At 38.7% G+C, this 17,638-nt stretch overlaps 1 protein-coding gene across 17 annotated transcripts in view; it reads right to left on the bottom strand.

Annotated features, from left to right (window-relative positions):
• Positions 1-8,332: 8,332 nt before the first annotated feature.
• Pcm1 (pericentriolar material 1) overlaps positions 8,333-17,638 on the bottom strand; it is a 96,560-nt gene continuing 87,254 nt past the window's right edge. For 16 of the 17 annotated variants that reach the window (XM_036166597.1, XM_036166598.1, XM_036166600.1 and 13 more), the window contains 7 exons: positions 17,445-17,580; positions 16,883-17,043; positions 14,264-14,336; positions 12,709-12,965; positions 9,597-9,689; positions 9,402-9,516; positions 8,333-8,688 (listed from right to left, as the gene is read on the bottom strand). In XM_036166597.1, coding sequence (XP_036022490.1) covers positions 8,663-8,688; positions 9,402-9,516; positions 9,597-9,689; positions 12,709-12,965; positions 14,264-14,336; positions 16,883-17,043; positions 17,445-17,580 — 861 coding nt within the window. In that variant the 3' untranslated portion in view covers positions 8,333-8,662. The remainder of the gene's footprint in view (positions 8,689-9,401; positions 9,517-9,596; positions 9,690-12,708; positions 12,966-14,263; positions 14,337-16,882; positions 17,044-17,444; positions 17,581-17,638) is intronic. The other variant, XM_036166599.1, reaches the window with a different exon arrangement.

The raw sequence follows: 17,638 nt of genomic DNA, 5'->3' as shown, positions 1-17,638 counted from the left end.
AGGATTTGCTTTGAATAATAAAGTTTATTGTCTCTCTATAGGGCAACCGCTGGTCAAGCTGACTAGTAAAATAGCTCTTAATGTATTTCTGGCAGTTTCCTAACCTTGAGATGCCACAGTTAGGATAGAGATCACATGGAGTACAGTATCCACTTGGCCTATCCATTACCTCCTTGGGGGACTTGGGAGGGGGGCAAGTGCATCAGATACAAACACACAGAGGTTCTTAACTCTGACCAGGAGTGCCATCAACCATGAGGCTGTGCGCTAGGCTAGATGGTTAGCTTGCAAGCAGGCTAAGATCTTAGACCATTCATGGGTCTTGTGACCTCCTGTTACACCTGTGCTGTAGATATTCTGTGAGATGCTGATCACTGAGCCTTTTAGAACAGCTGGGCTAGGACCCAGGCATGTAAGCCCTTGGGACAGCTGCCTCCTTCAAGGTTTTGTTGAAGGTAGGTCAAAGTGAATGATGTATATTACATTTCCTCGAGGTCTCAGCAGACTGGGGACGGAGTGGCATTCAAGACATGAAGAAAATTGACATAAATCACTTCCCCTGTTGACCAAAGGGGTCTGAGCCAACTAGCATTTTGCATAGTGGAAATCTACATAAACCAATCTAGCTTTTAGCCATATCTTTTTCCCTGAGGATCTCAACCTACCTTGGTGGTCCCGGTTCTTTCTTATTGATAGTGGTGACACCTGGAAGCTACTGCTTCCCTAGAGAGGCTGAGCAAGACCTAGCAGGTGTCTGAGGACCTGGCTTTCTGCAAATGTCATCACTATCCAAGTGACAAGAGTCCAGTAGAGTTAGCCAGGCGGTGGTGGCACACGCCTTTAATCCCAGCACTTGGGAGGCAGAGCCAGGCGGATCTCTGTGAGTTCGAGGCCAGCCTGGTCTACAAAGCAAGTTCCAGGAAAGGTGCAAAGCTACACAGAGAAACCCTGTCTCAAAAAAACAAACAAACAAAAAAAGTTTCCAGTGGAGCATCTAGAAGAATTTGGGTTCCAGGTACCACAGAGGCCAGCACGCAGCACTTTTGAGAGGTAAGTGGGAGGTGCAGAGGCATTGGATCCTGGTAGATTCAGCTCCACACCACAACTAAACCTTTGCAACTGACATGGAGGCATCCAACCTGGTGGCCCTGATTATTCCAAAAAATGTGTCTGCGGTAGGGCCTAACTATTAGTAATCGGTAAGAATTTAAGTGTTTTCATTTACCAATAAAAGACACTGATTTTCACACATAATTTTAGCTTCTGAAAAACTATTGAATGATTGTAAAATATTGCCTTAAATTTATCACATAGGTTGGGTGTATAGCTCAGTTGTAAAGCATTTGCCTAGCATGTGTGAGGCCTTAGATTCAACCTCTGGCATCACAAGATAAAGGCAGTTAAAGAAAAAATTACTACCCACCACCCAGAGATGGTTGAAGGGCTTAATGCCTGGTGGCTTTAGCTCAATCCCTGGTACCCATATGGTGGAGGAAGAGAGCTGCTCCATGAAGTTGTCCTCTGACTTCCACACATACACACCACAAATGTACTTTTATATATTGCCACCCGGTTATGCTTCTAAATTTATTCAGTGCCTAAAATGTTAAGGCCAGGTTTGATAGCACATCTATAATCCCAGTACTTGGTTCAAAGGCATCCTCAGCTACATTGTTAGTTTGAGGCCAGCCTGAGCTGTGTTGAGACCTAGTCTCAAAAACAAAAGAAACTGATGATATCAATAAGACTTGGTTAAGAACTGTAAGTTGCAATGTCAGACATAAAATATGCTGATAGAATGTTAGGAAAGTATGTACCTTTGAATATTTGATGTATAATTTTCCTTGATATTTTGTGTTATATTTAATAATTTAAAGGAAATATAATGAATTTTTCACCATTCCTTCTCCAGCTTACCTCAGGATGTTTTTTTGTTTTGTTTTGTTTTTTTCGAGACAGGGTTTCTCTGTGTAGCTTTGCGCCTTTCCTGCAACTTGCTTTGTAGACCAGGCTGGCCTCAAACTCACAAAGATCTGCCTGCCTCTGCCTCCTGAGTGCTGGGATTACAGGCATGCACCACCACCACCCGGCTCTCAGCATGTTTTATAAATATTATTATTTAATATGTAGAGTGTGTGCTATTTCACATGTAGTGGTCAGAGGACAACTTTGTGCAGCTGGTTTTCTCCACCATATGGGTTGCAGGAATAGAACTCAGGTCATCAGGCTTGGTGGCAGGTACCCTTACCCACTGAGCCATGCCACTAGCCCACAAACATCATGCCATAGTATGCAAACAGGCAGAAAATGTTGGAATTCTGACTTCTTCACCAGTGGGCTGACTGGAGACTTAACTGCCTTGTGGTTTTCTTATTTGCCTTTGTAAAATAAATGATCAACAATTATTTTCTCCTAGTTCCTCTAGGTTTAGGAATCTAGACTTAAACTGCTTCTCAACTTTGCAGGCAGTTCAGCAGAACCAGTACCAGGTACGGTTAGATACCTCAGGACTGTTTGGAGCGTTACTCACACAGATGCATGGGTGAACCCAGTACCATTTTTCTTGTGAAGTATTTAGAAGTGGTGTTGCTCTACTTGACTGGAATAATGTGAACTGCCAGTACAGAATGGTCTCCACATGCACAGACCTGAGTATTGGTGAAATTATTAAGGCCACTCCACATAGTTAAAAGGGAGGTTTATTTTTTGGGGTAACTTACAAATGAAGGGATAGGTTGTAGGGTCTGGCAAAGGTATGGCGCAGTCTGGTGGTGTTCTCTGGAGGACTCTGCTTGGTCTACCTCCTGTGTCCAGCATCCCAGAACCAAGAGTGAGCCCTCCTCTCCATCCCTGGGTCTTCCGCTTCCTCCTCTGCCCCGCCTTGTGGGCGTGACCATTACCGAAGCCTCAATGAGGGTTGGAACTTCCAGGCCAATGCTGGGATGGCTACCCACTACACCTGAGTATGCCATACATACAAATACACAAAAGTAATGTAGCTAAATACATACAAACTTGATATAGGTGAATCTGAGTATTAACTTGAATTTTTTTTGTTGTTGACAATACATTGACAATGAATACTGTCAGTTTTAACTCTATTTTTTTTTTTTTTTATTCTTCTCTGTTACATCCCGACCAGTATCCTCTCTCCTTTCCTCCCAGTCCCTCCCTATAAACCTCCTCTCTACCCCAGATCCACTCCTCCTCTTCCTTTAGAAAAGGGCAGGCCTCCCAGGGATATCAACCATCAGGGCATATCAAGTTATAAGACTAGACACATCCTATCTTATTAAGGCTGGACAAGGCAACCCAGGAGGAGGAGAAGGGTCCTAAAAGCCAGCGAAAGAGTCAGAGACAGCCCCTGCTCCCACTGTTAGGAGTCCCACAAGAACACCAAGCTAACAACCATCCAAATGCAGAGGACCCAGCTCAGACCCACGCAGCTTCCAAGATCGTCACTTCAGTCTCTGGGAGCTCCTATGAGTCCTGCTTAGTTGAATCTCTGGGCCATTTTCTTGTGGCGTTCTTATTTTATTTCACAAACTAGGTAAAATCTATGGTACAATGTAGAATGTAGGTTGTAATTAATGGCACTTATTTTTCTTGATTTTAATAGAGTAGGTATCTTATGTTTTCATTATTTAAGAACGCTAGTTGGGAGGGGCACTGGAGAGATGGCTCAGCAGTTAAGAGCATTGGCTGCTTTTCCAGAGGCCCAAGGTTCAATTCCCAGCACCCACATGGCAACTCAAACTGTCTGGAACTCCAGTTCCAGAGGATCCAACACCTTCACACATACAGACAAAACATCAATGTATATAAAAGTTGAAAAATTCTTTTTAAAAAAGCATGCTAGTAGGAAGTTTGGAAGAAATAATCTCTGGTTAGAACTAACTTAATTAATCCTTTTTGTGGGGGTTGAGAGATAATTCAATGGTTAAGAACACTGGCTGCTCTTCCAGTGGACCTGGGTTCAATTCCCAGCACCTACATGGCAGCTCACAACTGTCTATAGCCCCAGTTCCAGATCTGGCACCTTCACACAGACATACATGTAGACAAAACACCAATGTACATAAAGTATTTAAAGAATCACCTTTTCACATGAGCTCATAGGACACTGAAGCAGAGAGCAGAGGGCCTCCACCAGGTCCTCTTGTGTATACATTGCTATTAGCTTAGTATTTTTATGGGACTTCTGTGAGAATGAGTGGATCTCACTCATGTGCCAGCTTTTGGGACTCTTTTCCTATTGGTTTGCTATGTCCAACTTTGATATGACAGTTTTTACTTCACTTTATTATTTTGTCATCTTTGGTTATCATCTCTTAGAAACCTGTTCTTTTCCAGAGACAGAAAAGGAGTGGACCCAGAGAGGAAGGGAGGTGGAGAGGAACTGGGAGAAAAGGGAGGGATTATAATCATGATATATTGTATGAGAAAAGAATCAATTGTAAAGGGAAAAAAAAAGACAAAAGGATTTCTATCCTTTAAAAAAAAATTGCCTTTTGGTTATTTCAGGGATCTTAAAGTTTTTGTCTTCTGGTCTACACATATTGAGAGTCACATTAGTGGGTTACTTAGTGTTAGTCTACCTCAGATAGATGGGATAAATCCAATAAAACAGCTTGCTGAATGAAAAAACCCGAATTACTATTTCCCTTCTTCGTATTGTTCTCAGGTGGCCATGACATCCAGGCATCAACTTGACTCCTTCTTTTCAGTTTTAATTCTCTTTATTAATGTCAAATTCATCCTCTCCTCCTCCCCATCCCTCCTTAGTCCATTCTCCTCCCCTTTTGCAGCGCTGATGATCACGGGACTTTGTGCATACTAGACATCCTACTCCTGAGATATGCCGAACCCCCTCCATTCTTTTAAGCAGTGAAGCACACTGGCTATTCTTACCCTACAATTGAAGAAACCTTCAGTCACTGTTACCAGTCAGGACCACAGTGATAAAGCCAGTGTCAGTCAGTTCTCAACTCTTCTTAGTACAGCTGATTTTCTTTTTTTCAAGACAGGTTTTCTCTGTGTAGCTTTGCACCTTTCCTAGAACTCACTTGGTAGCCCAGGCTGGCCTCGAACTCACAGAGATCCTCTTGACTCTGCCTCCCGAGTGCTGGGATTAAAGGCGTGTGCCACCACCACTCTGCAGTTGATTCTTGGCATGCTTTCTACTTGCTGTTCCCCCTAAATGGTTACTTTAAAAAATGGAAATCAAAGTTCTCAAATCATGAAGGGCACATTATGTGGGTTAATATTGATAAACTTCACTTTTTCTAGTGATTTTTTTTCCATCACTACCCTCTTGAATTTACTTCTATTTTAGATTTTACTTTTAGATGTACATATGTGCCTGAGTTTATGGGTACTAGGTGCATGCAGTACCCACAGGGGCCAGAAGAGGGCATCAGATCCCTTAGAGGGGGAGCTGCAGGTTGTGAGGGGGGAACTGAACTCCAATCCTCTTCAAGAGCAGCAACCACTCTGAACTGCTGAGCATTCTTTCTATCCCTTAATCCTATCTTAAAACAAATTCGACATTACACTTTCTACTGAGAAATAGATTTAAGAAATCCACTGAAGATATTGACAGCTAGTAGATTAAAGGCCTTTTATATTTTTATTCAATAAAATTACAAATAAATCTTTTCCTCTGCCCAAACATGTTTACACAATTTCTCCTTTACCAGTCTGCTACTTCATTAATTTTATAGCATTTTTCATTAAAAAAGTCTGCATATCTGGTTTAGAAACATAGACTTTGGAGGGCTTGACAAAATCCTGGATGTCCTATTTAATCCTTGTAGCAAAAACATACACTGTCACCAGGAAGTTGATGCAAAATGTGTATTACAATCTTTGTCCTATCCTACTGCTTAAAAACCTAGAAACCAACAATCTGGTGAATGTCAAATAAGACATAGCACTAAAAACACTTGTTGGGCCAGTGAGAAGGCACAATGGGCAAAGGTGCTTGCTGCTAAGGCTGAAGACCCGAGTTCAATCCCTGGGACCTACATGGAAGGAGAGAACAGACTCCAAGTTGTCCTCTGACCTCCCGACATGTCCATCATAGTACACATGCATCCCTCCATATAAATGTAACGATTTAATGCACATGTGTTTGTTTAAAAACAGGCAGGCGTTTTGGTTCACTAGTTTGATAATCTGCCCTCTTTGATCAGCACATTCTCTGCAGTGTCCTCCTCAAACCCATTTCTGCGATAACAGGAAAACACTGAGGATGAGTCTACTGACCTTGAGGTCAGAACTGCTGTTAAGGTAGGCAGCTAGAATAGAATTCCAGTTCCTTTGAAGAGCTGACCAAAGGCTGCTTTACTCTGTCTCCTGCTGATTTAGTTATTAGGAGTAAATGATAGGTGATTTTACAATAATACCCCTCTTCTAGAACAAATCTGAAAAAGTATGCTTCCCTAAGTCCACACAGGCTTTTTTTGTATCATACTTGATATTTATATTTTCTCAGATACTTTCAAGTCAGGGAAGATAGATTCAAACTCACAATCTCTTTGTTATGTACATATCAAAGGTATTTATAAAAAAAACAATGGAAATGAGAAATAATAAAGAATCTGCTCTTCATAAGAAAAATACTCTCCGGCAGTAGCTTTCGTCAGTGTATTATTATTTTTCATGGCCTGATTTTTTTTTTTTTTTTAACATTAAATACTGCCAAGTCAAACACAATTCTGGAATGAATTCTAAAGTGCAGTGAGTACATCAATTTAAATAAATATGCAATTCAGAGTTTTATGTAAGATATGCATTTATTAACAGTGAAAAAGCGTTTACCCAAAGTGAACGTTACAAAATACAGAGTACCTCCATAGTCTGGGTAGTTCACACTGTAGCGTTATTTCTAACTTCGTAGAGTTGTATCTTACTCATTGGGATTTTTTTCTCTCTCTTATCATTAACCAAAGTTTTAACTTACAAATTAAGACAAATATGAATACTTAATTTAAGTAACTTTTGAGCAATACTTACTAAAAAACCATATTACATACATTATCTGTTCTCAATCTCTGGGTATTTTAAAACTAAATTATCTACTAAAATATGAAAACAGACTAGATAGCAGCTATACTATAAGTCAAATAAAGTAGTTTAATGAAGTCCATAGGTACCGTGGTAATAGCTAACATACTACACCCATTCTTCCACTGTGGCATGCAGAGGGGTGGGGGGAGGAGAATGCACTGCAGTGGTAAGGCCTGGCTTGAGGGTTCAAATCAAGTTTCTTGCTTTGAGTCTGGAAAATACACAACTTGTTTGTACATATAAATTATTGTTCTAATGTCCCTGAAGTCAGTCCAACTGGGTAAGAATCCTTGATTCTGGGTTGGTAGTTTCCAAATAAACTTGAAGACATTCAAGATATATGGTCTTAATTTAAATTAAATAACAATACAATAAAAGCCCTCAGAGGGAAATCATCATTTAATATTCCCTGACTGGACATTTATATTAAGCTATCAAGCAAGTGAGAATTTTAAAGGAATACCAAACAAGTTCTTACAGGGTATTTTAAACAACTGTTACACAAATTTAAGTAGCTACTTGGAATTAACACTGAATTATTCCCGGTTAATTTGCTCCAGGAGAAAACCAATCAGGGCGGTGGTAAGCATGACGGAATCAGAAGATAAAGCACTTTTTTCAAGTCGGTTTACTAAGTAATGAAAAGCTCAGAGACTTCCTTAACACTTGACTTGCTTCTCTCTCTCAGGACACACAAAACCAACTATTAGGCTTTGGTTTTAAATGATCATCTCAAAAGGCATGTTTGTCCAAAGGCATTACAAATCTTAATGTTCTGTTACATGAATTTAGTTCTATTTATCCTACTTGAACAGTTTGGGTTTTCATTGTAAATTAATTAGAATGCTACTTGTCTGTACAGAAAATACTCCCTACACTGATATAATGCTTGTTTGTTAATTTTTAGACAGGATCTGCAACTCTGGAAAATATTAATCTAACAGATCTTTTTGTCAAGTTCTAGGTACTAACATAATCTAAAGCTCGTACACAGTGTGGGTTACTAACATGTTCTATGACCACTCCACCCCTGGTCACCTTTATAAAGTCTACTTTATCCTTACCCAGGACCAGAAAGGAACTATGAGAACATCAGACCCAACAACAGTAACACTGGCATTACTCCGAGGACTGGTCTAAGGCTGGGCTCTAGAGTAAATATGTATTTCTCCAATTCTTGACCACTGCTGGTTCGGAATAGTGTTAAGTTACATAAAACAGCAATATGCTGCAGAGAATTCAACAAAATTTCCCAAAAGCATACTTTACAGATAAGTTCAAACTTTATTTAAAACTACATTTTAAAGTTAACATATCAAACATCACAATGAAGGGTGAGGGTCAAGACCATAACAATAACAACAAAATAATAATAAAATAAAAAGAAAATTCCCACAGTGTGTCAAGGTTTGAATCTGTCCAGGATTCAGATTCTGATGTTTTAAACTGCCACAGGCAGAGATTAGCACACCCATCAAAAATGCAGTGTCAAACTAATTTACATTTTATACAGATCAAAACAGATATTTATTTAGTGTCTTTTTGTATGCACTGACTATGTAAGAGAATTCGATGAGTCCCTGAAGACAGTTCATGTACTCTGGGCTCCCACTGTTTCTGAAAAGAAGAATGATGGTTAATGTCTTATAAATTGGTGAATTAAAATATTACTAAAAAATGTTCTGTCCAACACCTCATTTCCAGAAACACAAGAAAAAAAACTTATATGATTTTAACTACTGATAGAGAACAACAAAATGAAAATGCTTTGGTTTTGAAATACTCTGAGCAGCTCAGAAGTTGTACTATTACATCCATAGAGAATGAAATTGGTTTGTGTGTGTGTGTGTGTGTGTATGAAACAAGTATAAGGTTTAATTACTACAATTGTAAAAATAAACTGTGCTTATCTGAATAAAATTAATAATGTAATAATAGGATTTTTTTTGTTTACTTTCTGCAACAAAGAAGGTTAAAGGACATTTAAAATAATAAAGGCAAAACCCCCAAACTAATGTGAACACAATGACAGGAAGGGAAATGGATCTCAATACACACTTTTTACATGGGAGATGAAAGACATTACATGTATTACATGTATCTGAAGCATTAAGAAATCATAAGACATTCGTATTAGATTTGCATCTAGTACTTTATTAAAACTAAAGATTTTGAAAAATAGAGAACATAATCTGATATAATTTGAAAAGAATCAAGCAGCTGAATTGACAGACTGCCTCCTTAGATTTTCTAGGAAGTAATAGTAAAAAACAAACTAGACTAGTGTGATCATGATTATTCAATACAAAATTAAAATTGGTAAGGTTTACCAGGTTCTTTCAGTATCTGAGAATTTCCAGCTAATTCTTCAGTCTGCATTTCACATATTTCATCAGATAAATGGTTTTTCTGTTCTTCTTCTACCATTTTCTTCCTTAGCTCTGCCTTTAGAATGGAAATTAAAAGCATGATCTTTCATCTAATAGTTGTTATGAAGACAAGCTTAGCTGAAGAGAGCCGAGTACCTCAGAGTAGACTGTCAGTTTGAGCGGCAGATCATCAACTTTCACAAAGTCTTCTTCATCAGACTTTTGACTGACGTTCCCAGATTCCGCCTCCTGGAAAATAAGTATATTTAATAAAGAAAAGCAAAAAGCACAACACATTTGCCTCTGTATCAAAATCTAAATCACTCACGCCTAGAAAGAAGGTGGAGTTTTATATATTCATATTTATATGAATGATTTAAAAACGTATAGTTTACAGAACAGGGTACACAGCTACAGCTGTGAGCTTACCATTGGACCCCCCCAACCCCCACTGAAAAACCAGTTTACAAAGGCTTAATGAATAAGTAGTTACAATGGGGGCTAACTAACTAACCAACCAGCATTTTCTTCTTCTTTTGTGGTACTGGGGATTGTACTCCATCTTAGAAATGCTAGACAAGAGCTATTTCACTGAGCTCTATCTCTCACCCTTACTGTTTATGTTCATAGAATGCATCAGAATTATATTCAGGATATAATATATATATATAAGCTTTTCAACTTATCATGTTTGTTAAGGCTCATGTAGAAACACTGGTTGTGAATTTAACAATTTACTTTTGTGCCCATCTCAAATTCTTTTTCTTTAACTTGAATTCTCTTCTTTCCTTAATTATTCCTTGCAGTTTTAAAAACTACCTTTCTATTAGCTGCCCAAGTAGAAACCTGAGGTGGTTTTCTCTCTTGCACCATCATCACAATCCACACCCTTCAGCTGCATACCTTCCTCCGACAGAATCTTTTTTTTTTTTATTTTGAATTTTTTTTTTATGTGCATGAATGTCTGTGTGAGCTGGATCCCCTGAACTAGAGTTATAGATAGTTGTGAGTTACCATGTGAGAGATGAGATTTGATCCTTTGGAAGAACAGTCAGCACTCCTAACCGCAGAGCCATCTAGCCAGCCCCCAGACAACATCTTTAGACTGGTCTTCAGAGAACACAACACTGACCATTTCACTGTTTTGTGAAATAAATTTTCAGCATGAATCTCTGCCTAAAAACTGAAAACCAAAAAACCCCTATAATCTAATTATGAGATATTATCAATAGAAAGTCTTCTATTTTGTACTTATGCTTTTAATCCCAGCACTCAGGAGGCAAACAAAGGCAAGCAGAACTCTGTGGGTTTGAGGCCAGTTTGCTCTCTACAGCAAGCTAGCAGGAATAAATAGAGAGCACATCCCAAAAGACAAACAAATCAGAATCAGCTGGGCAGGGGGCAGGGAGATGGCTCATCTGGGTAAGGTAACTTGCTGCTGAGCCTGAGTTCCATCCTCAGACCCACAATGGGGATGAGAAAACAAACTCCAGCAGGCTGACTTCCACACACGGGCTGTGGTGCATACATTCACATGCCTGCCCTTGCTCTTGTTCTCTCTGTCAACTAATATAAGAAAGATTTCTGAAAGGGGCTAAAGAAATGGCTCAGTGGTTAAGATTATTGGCTGCTCTTCTAGAGGAGCCAGGTTTAATTCTCAACACCTATATGGTGGCTCACAGCCACCTGCAATTCCAATTTTAGGGAAACCAATATCCTCTTCTGACTTCTTCTAGGGGCTTGTGAGCATACATACATTCAGACACATTCACAAAAAATAAATAAATGTTGCAACATTTGACAATTAAATCAATTTTCAGAGCTTTGAATGCCTAAGTGTACATGGCAAGAAAACAAAGCAGTTTGTAATAGTTTCTACTGATGTTCTTAGTTCCCTTCTGACCAATCTGTAAGTCATAACTAGAAAAATAGCTTTAAGAACACAGTCAATTTTAATTTTTAAAAAAATGAACCAAAGGCTAGTAGTAGTGACAGACACCTGCAATCCTAGCACTCAAGAGGCGGAGGCAGGAGGAACACCTAAAGTTCCAGGCCAGTCCATCTACTTATCAAGTTCCAGAATGGCCAGATCAAAGTAACCAGCACAAAAAACCAAACAGTAGCAACAAAAAGGGAAGGGAGATATTCTACCCACCAGGGTTCAAATAGGATGCTTCATTTTGGCTAAGAAAAATTATATTAAAAATATGTAACCTAGGGGCTGGAGAGATGGCTCAGCAGTTAAGAAAACTGACTCCTCTTCCAGAAGTTCTCAGTTCGATTCCCAGCACCCACATGGTGGCTCACAACCACCTGTAATGAGATCTGGCGCCCTCTTCTGTCATGCAGGGACACATGTGGGCTTAATATTGTATACATGATAATGAATCTTTAAAAAAAAAATTTTAGGGGTTGGGGATTTAGCTCAGTGGTAGAGTGCTTGCCTAGCAAGCGCAAGGCCCTGGGTTTGGTCCTCAGCTCCATTAAAAAAAATAAAATTTTTTTTAAAAAAAGTAACCTAAACATCCCCAAACTAACCTGTTTGCTATGAAATTGAAATGAAATCAAGGTTCAGAGTGAAACTAACTTAGGTATTTCCTGTTATAAGTGTGATTTCCTAGTATACTGTTATGTAATTTGCTATATATAAATACTGACTCTGTTGAACAGTTAGTTCTCTGCCATACCCCAAATTTATACCTTCAGGTATATCAAAGGCTTTCAAAATGCCCCAAATAGCAAAGAAGTAAAAAATGGATTGTGTAAGAGATTAAATGATAGGGGGCTGGAGAGATAGCTCAGAGGTTAGGAACACTAGCTGTTCTTCCAAAGGTCATGAGTTCAATTCCCAGCAACCACATGGTGGCTCATACAACCATCTGTAATGAGATCTGGTGCCCTCTTCTGGCCTGAAGGGACATATGCAGGCAGAATACTGTATACATAATAAACAAATAAATCTTAAAAAAAAAAAAGAGAGATTAAATGATAGATCATTAGCACTACAGATTTGAACATGAACTCTTGTCGTCATCCCTAAGTTTTTTGGTTTTCAAAACTATAAAACCTCCAGGTTTTGAGATGGTCATTTAATTTACTACCATTTTCCTATCAAACTAAGCATGAACAAGAGAGAATAAATGTTCTGACAGGTTCTGAACCTAACCACAAACTGGAGTTCGATTTATATGCCCAATGTGTTAGTCGAAAATGAAATATACACAGCAATGCAAAAGCAAAACTACTTGGAAATGTAACCATTACATACATAGTCATTCACTAACACTGGAGATTCAGTATCAGGACTTCCAGCCAGAGAGCTCTCGGGAGTCTCCCGAGCAGATCTCACTTCTTTGGCGTTAGGCACTAAGGTTTCACTTGCAGGTAAGGGTAATGGCATAGGGTCAGGCTGTTTAGATGAATCAGTAGGAGTAAGTGAGTCCTTATGGGTAGTGCTATTTAAAGGTTGTCCATTTTCCAAGATATTGAGATAACAAGGTTTCACAGGAGAGCTGTCTTGATCATCTGCCATCAAAAGGAAGTCTCCATGTTAGAAAAATGAAGCACCTGTTCAATCCACAACACTAAGTAAAGACTGTATCATCAACGAGAGTAGTCAAGACATGGAAGACTCAAAAGATCCCCATCCAGATTTTCCTTATCATGGCTCCCAAGTTTAGCTGAATAGATTTAGCTAGGAACATGTTAAAGTAAATTCTTTAAGGCCAAATGATATCAGTGAATAAGGAATAATGAATTAGAATTTTTTTTTTTTTTTTTTGGTTTTTTGAGACAGGGTTTCTCTTTAGCTTTGGAGTCTGTCCTGGGTCTCGCTTTTGTAGTCCAGGCTGGCCTCGAACTTACAGAGATCTACCTGCCTCTGCCTCCCAAGTGCTGGGATTACAGGTGTGTGTCACCACTGCCCGGTGAATTAGGATTTTTAAGACTAAAGCCCTAAAATGAGTTTTATTTTAAAACAAACCCCTCTCATTTTTCTCTAAATAAACTGTGGATAAATTTTGTGTACAGCTAAATATTTGTCAAACACAAATAAAAAAGGGTGGGGAAGAGCTGAAGAGATGGCTTAGCTGTTAAAAGCACTTGCTGTTTTAACAGAGGACTGGAGTTCAGGTCCCAGCACCCACATCAAGTAGTTTACCGCAATGGACTGTAACTGCAGTTGTAGAAGGTCTAGTACCCTCTTCTGGCCTCTGTGGGCACTACATGCATGTGATACACATGCATATACTTAGGGACACCGACATTTAAAAAATAAATAAACAAAAATACTTGCACTGGGCAAGGGTCCCATGCCATTAATCCCAGAATGTGGGAAGCAAAAGCAGGCAGATATCTCAAGTTAGAGTCCAACATGATTTATAGGGTGTTCCAGGCAAGCCAGGGCTAGAGACTGAGACCCTGCCTCAAAATAAATGAATACATAAACAAACAAATGAATGGAAAATAACTGCTAGTTGGAGGCACAATATGGGTGGTGCATGGACCTGCAATTCAATGACAGAAGCAGAGGCAGAAGGATCTGAAATTCAAAGTTATCTTCAAACTACATAAAGAGCTCAAGGCCAGCTTGGGCTACATGAGGCTGTTTTTAAAAACTTAACCAAACTAAACAACAACAAAAATCAAATCAATCAATCACTGTTCTCTTACACAAAATATTTACCACAATAACAAAGATAGACATTAAGTCCAAAGTGTGTTTACACTTACATTAGCGTAGAATTAAAAACTACTCTCTTAGTTGTAAGCACATTGAAAGTATTTTAAAAAGTGTAAAAATTAGGGTTATTTAGACTTCTTACTCTTACTAGTTGTTTCTTGGTCTGCTGGTACAGTTGTGCTTTCTGGTATTTTTTCAGGATCATGTTGCAGCACCTAAAAGAAAAGTATGTTTCAATAGCAAGATCTAAAAATATATGTCCTTATAGAAAAGGTAATTACCACTGTGGTTTGTGTCCAACCCCAGAGCTATAAAAAGGGAAATGTAAAGTCTTCTCAAATGTTTCAAGGTGCCTTTAGTTAACAATTAAAAGATGGGTAATTAAAAGGTTTTCTTAGACAAGCACAAAACAAGTGATAGAATAAAACAGATCCCACAAGCTTTTACTATGTTTTCTCAGGATCTCATCTCAAAACGAAAGGCTATCTATAATTGTAGCCCTTAAGTGAATTGAAAGCCTGGAGCACAAGTGAAGAAAGAAGAGGAAGATGGACCAAGTCAAGTACTTGCAGCAGAAGGAAAGCCTAATCTGATTCATCCCACAAGTGGAAGCAGTCGACGCTAGGAAGGGTTACAATGGCAGGACAGGGTTGACGAGCATCACAGGGAAGGACGCTGGGGAGGTGTTTATCTTTTAAGGAAGTGGCGACTCCGAGTGTTTCATGTCCAACCTCACAGAACGTGGAAGATTACATTTGTAGAGAACTGAACTAGCCTCCCACGAGGGGTTGAAGTGGAAGGAGGTAGACATGGTCAAAGAAACCACACAGAAAATAGGGGTTTAGTCTAAGTCCACGTCATGATGGGATGCCTACTCCTCCCATTTAGCTCAAGAATGCCAACAACAAAACTTCTATGCCAGCATGAAGAATGGAGAACCTTTTCTGAAGAAACCAAGGAAAGCACCAACGTAAACTGACAACTGGGACTTTCTCTCAGAAAGATAGCTGCCTATAAAAATGCCTTACACAGAAACTCCAAAGAACTTAAGACATTTTTTCAAAACTGTGTGTGTGTGTGTGTGTGTGTGTGTGTGTGTGTGTGTGTGTATCTCTATAAATCTTTAAACAGCCAAGGTTCAGCAGATAGCTATCTAAAGCTTTCAGGTTTAGAAGAAAACATATGACATTATAAAAAATAATCAGAAAAATGTTAAAGTGTTTAGACAGAGAAGGTAGAAAAGTTGAAATAAAATAAAAACTAATTAATACAAGTATTAGGACCCAGGATACATTCCAGAAAGTAAAGCAAAATGATAAAGCAATTGGACAGTAAAAGGAACAGAGGAGAAAAATGAGATTATCAACCAGGGGCTATTTTACCATCTATAATTTCCACAGAGAGAAGAGAAAATGGTGGCAAATAAAGAAAATTTAACAAGTGTAAGAAAAGAATATAAATAGGGAAGACTAAACGAATACTCAGACAACAGAAAAAAAGTCACAACAAAGCTGTAAAACTCCAAATTCTTGGGAGTGGAAGGCTTTTAGTGTAGGGAACAGGACAAACCTATACATGTAGGGTTAAAATTAAGAAATCCCAGGACATCTGCAAAGCAGCTCTGTAACCAAGATGATGAAGCAGTACAATCAATATCTAAAGGAAAATAAATACCTTCAACACTTAAGAATTTTTCAAATATGTAACCTTTTATGCATTCTTTCTCAGAAGGGTACTAGAAGATTTATTATCCCTGAAATGAGGTCACAAACCACAAAGGAGAAAGACAAAGGGCTGGTTTCCATAAACCTGATGAACATATTGGAGAAAAAGAGATTCTTAGGTTGGTAACTATTCAGTAGATCTAAGGCCTAATCTAGAATGCAGCAGAAAAGGATAGTACTTGAAGGAGGGAAAAACAGAAGGAAAGATCATTTAGTTCATGTATCAAATTCTGTGGAGAGGCTTGTATAGACAGCTACTAGAGGACAGGATAGAATACTTGGGAATGTATATGTTCAAAGAATACTTATAAAAATGGAGACCATTACTACATCTGTACAAGGGATGTACAATGGAATAGTAACAATATTTACTTGCTCAGAGGCTGGAAGTATTTATATACTTTGGCTAAGTCTAAATATTAAACACAGATTTAACTAACACACACATACACACATACAGAGTCACTCAAAAAACTGAAGTAAACAGCAGAAGAAACTGTATCAGGTATAGATAGCCTCTTGAGCTAGATAAAATAAAGGCAGGAAACAAATGATTTTTTCAAACCCAGGGCCTTGCGCTTGCTAGGCAAGTGCTCTTCCACTGAGCTAAATCCCCAACCCCTGAAACAAACGATTTTTATGCTTGTAAAATTGAATAGGAGAAAAATAGGAAACTTTAAAAATTTGTATCTTTTAAAGTATCTTATAGTTTTACAACTTGTTATAAAAAAGATTCAAGTGTTTTAAAGATTATTAACTATAAAACTAGTGCTTCAGATTTTTTGTTTTTGAGACAGAGTTTCCTTTTATAGCCCTGGCTGGCCTTGAACTCAGATCTGCCGACCTTTGCTTCCAGAGTGCTGGGATTAAACACACACGCCATCCAGCAGGCATGTTTCAGATCTAAACAAATACACTAATTTTTAACTATTTAGTCATGAAAATGAGAGTGCAAAAGGGCATTCACTCTGACAGCTTTCAGACGGCTCTTGTTTTCACCACAGGACTGGGGAGGAGCACTGCTCTGTAACAGGCACCTGACTGTCGGGTTCATTCTCTTCTGTAGTGTCAGTGTTAGCCTGAAGTGAAGTCTGGACATCCACAGGACTCTCTTCAAAGTCTTCCATTTCTTCATCCTCATTTTCATCTTCTCCACTTCCATAATTAGTTAAAGCCTGGCTTTCAGCTTTAGATAGATCTAAGTTGATTACACACAAATTTTAGTCAACTCACAAATACAGATGAGTCCCACTGTGTTGCTGGCACTGACTCCTGGACTTCAATCATCCCACTGCCCCAGTCTCCTACTGTTGTACATTACCACATCCCCCATTCAATCTTAGTAATGGTGACTGTCTACTGCATCACCGAGTGACACAGGTACTGTACACATTGTATCTGAAGTACTCAAACTAGTGCACACTAGAAACCGTGGTGCTGAATGGCAAGGCAATTTCATCAGGTCATGCACAGCATTCAGTCAAAATGATACTGGGATTCAAATCCAGAGTTTGACGTAATTCTCAATGCATCCCTACAAACTATAAGCGACCTATATAAAACTTACATATAAATATGTCTTAAAGCCTTTAAACTTACTAATAGACATAGGACACCTTTCACTTTCTTCATCTTCCTCTTGATCAGAAACATCAGAGCTTACATTTTTGGGACCTTTGGCATCATAGACCTCAGAAGTCTGAGTCTGCTTAATAGTTTCAGTCTCATCCTTGTCCTGTAAACAATGTAAATAATTAACTCTTGGAGTGTTTTAAAAAGGTATACATGGTAGA

Source organism: Onychomys torridus, chromosome 17 (assembly GCF_903995425.1).
Source record: "Onychomys torridus chromosome 17, mOncTor1.1, whole genome shotgun sequence".
Classification (NCBI taxonomy): domain Eukaryota; kingdom Metazoa; phylum Chordata; class Mammalia; order Rodentia; family Cricetidae; genus Onychomys; species Onychomys torridus.
The sequence above is the reverse complement of the archived record's forward strand: the minus strand, read 5'-3'. Positions and strand labels throughout refer to the sequence as shown.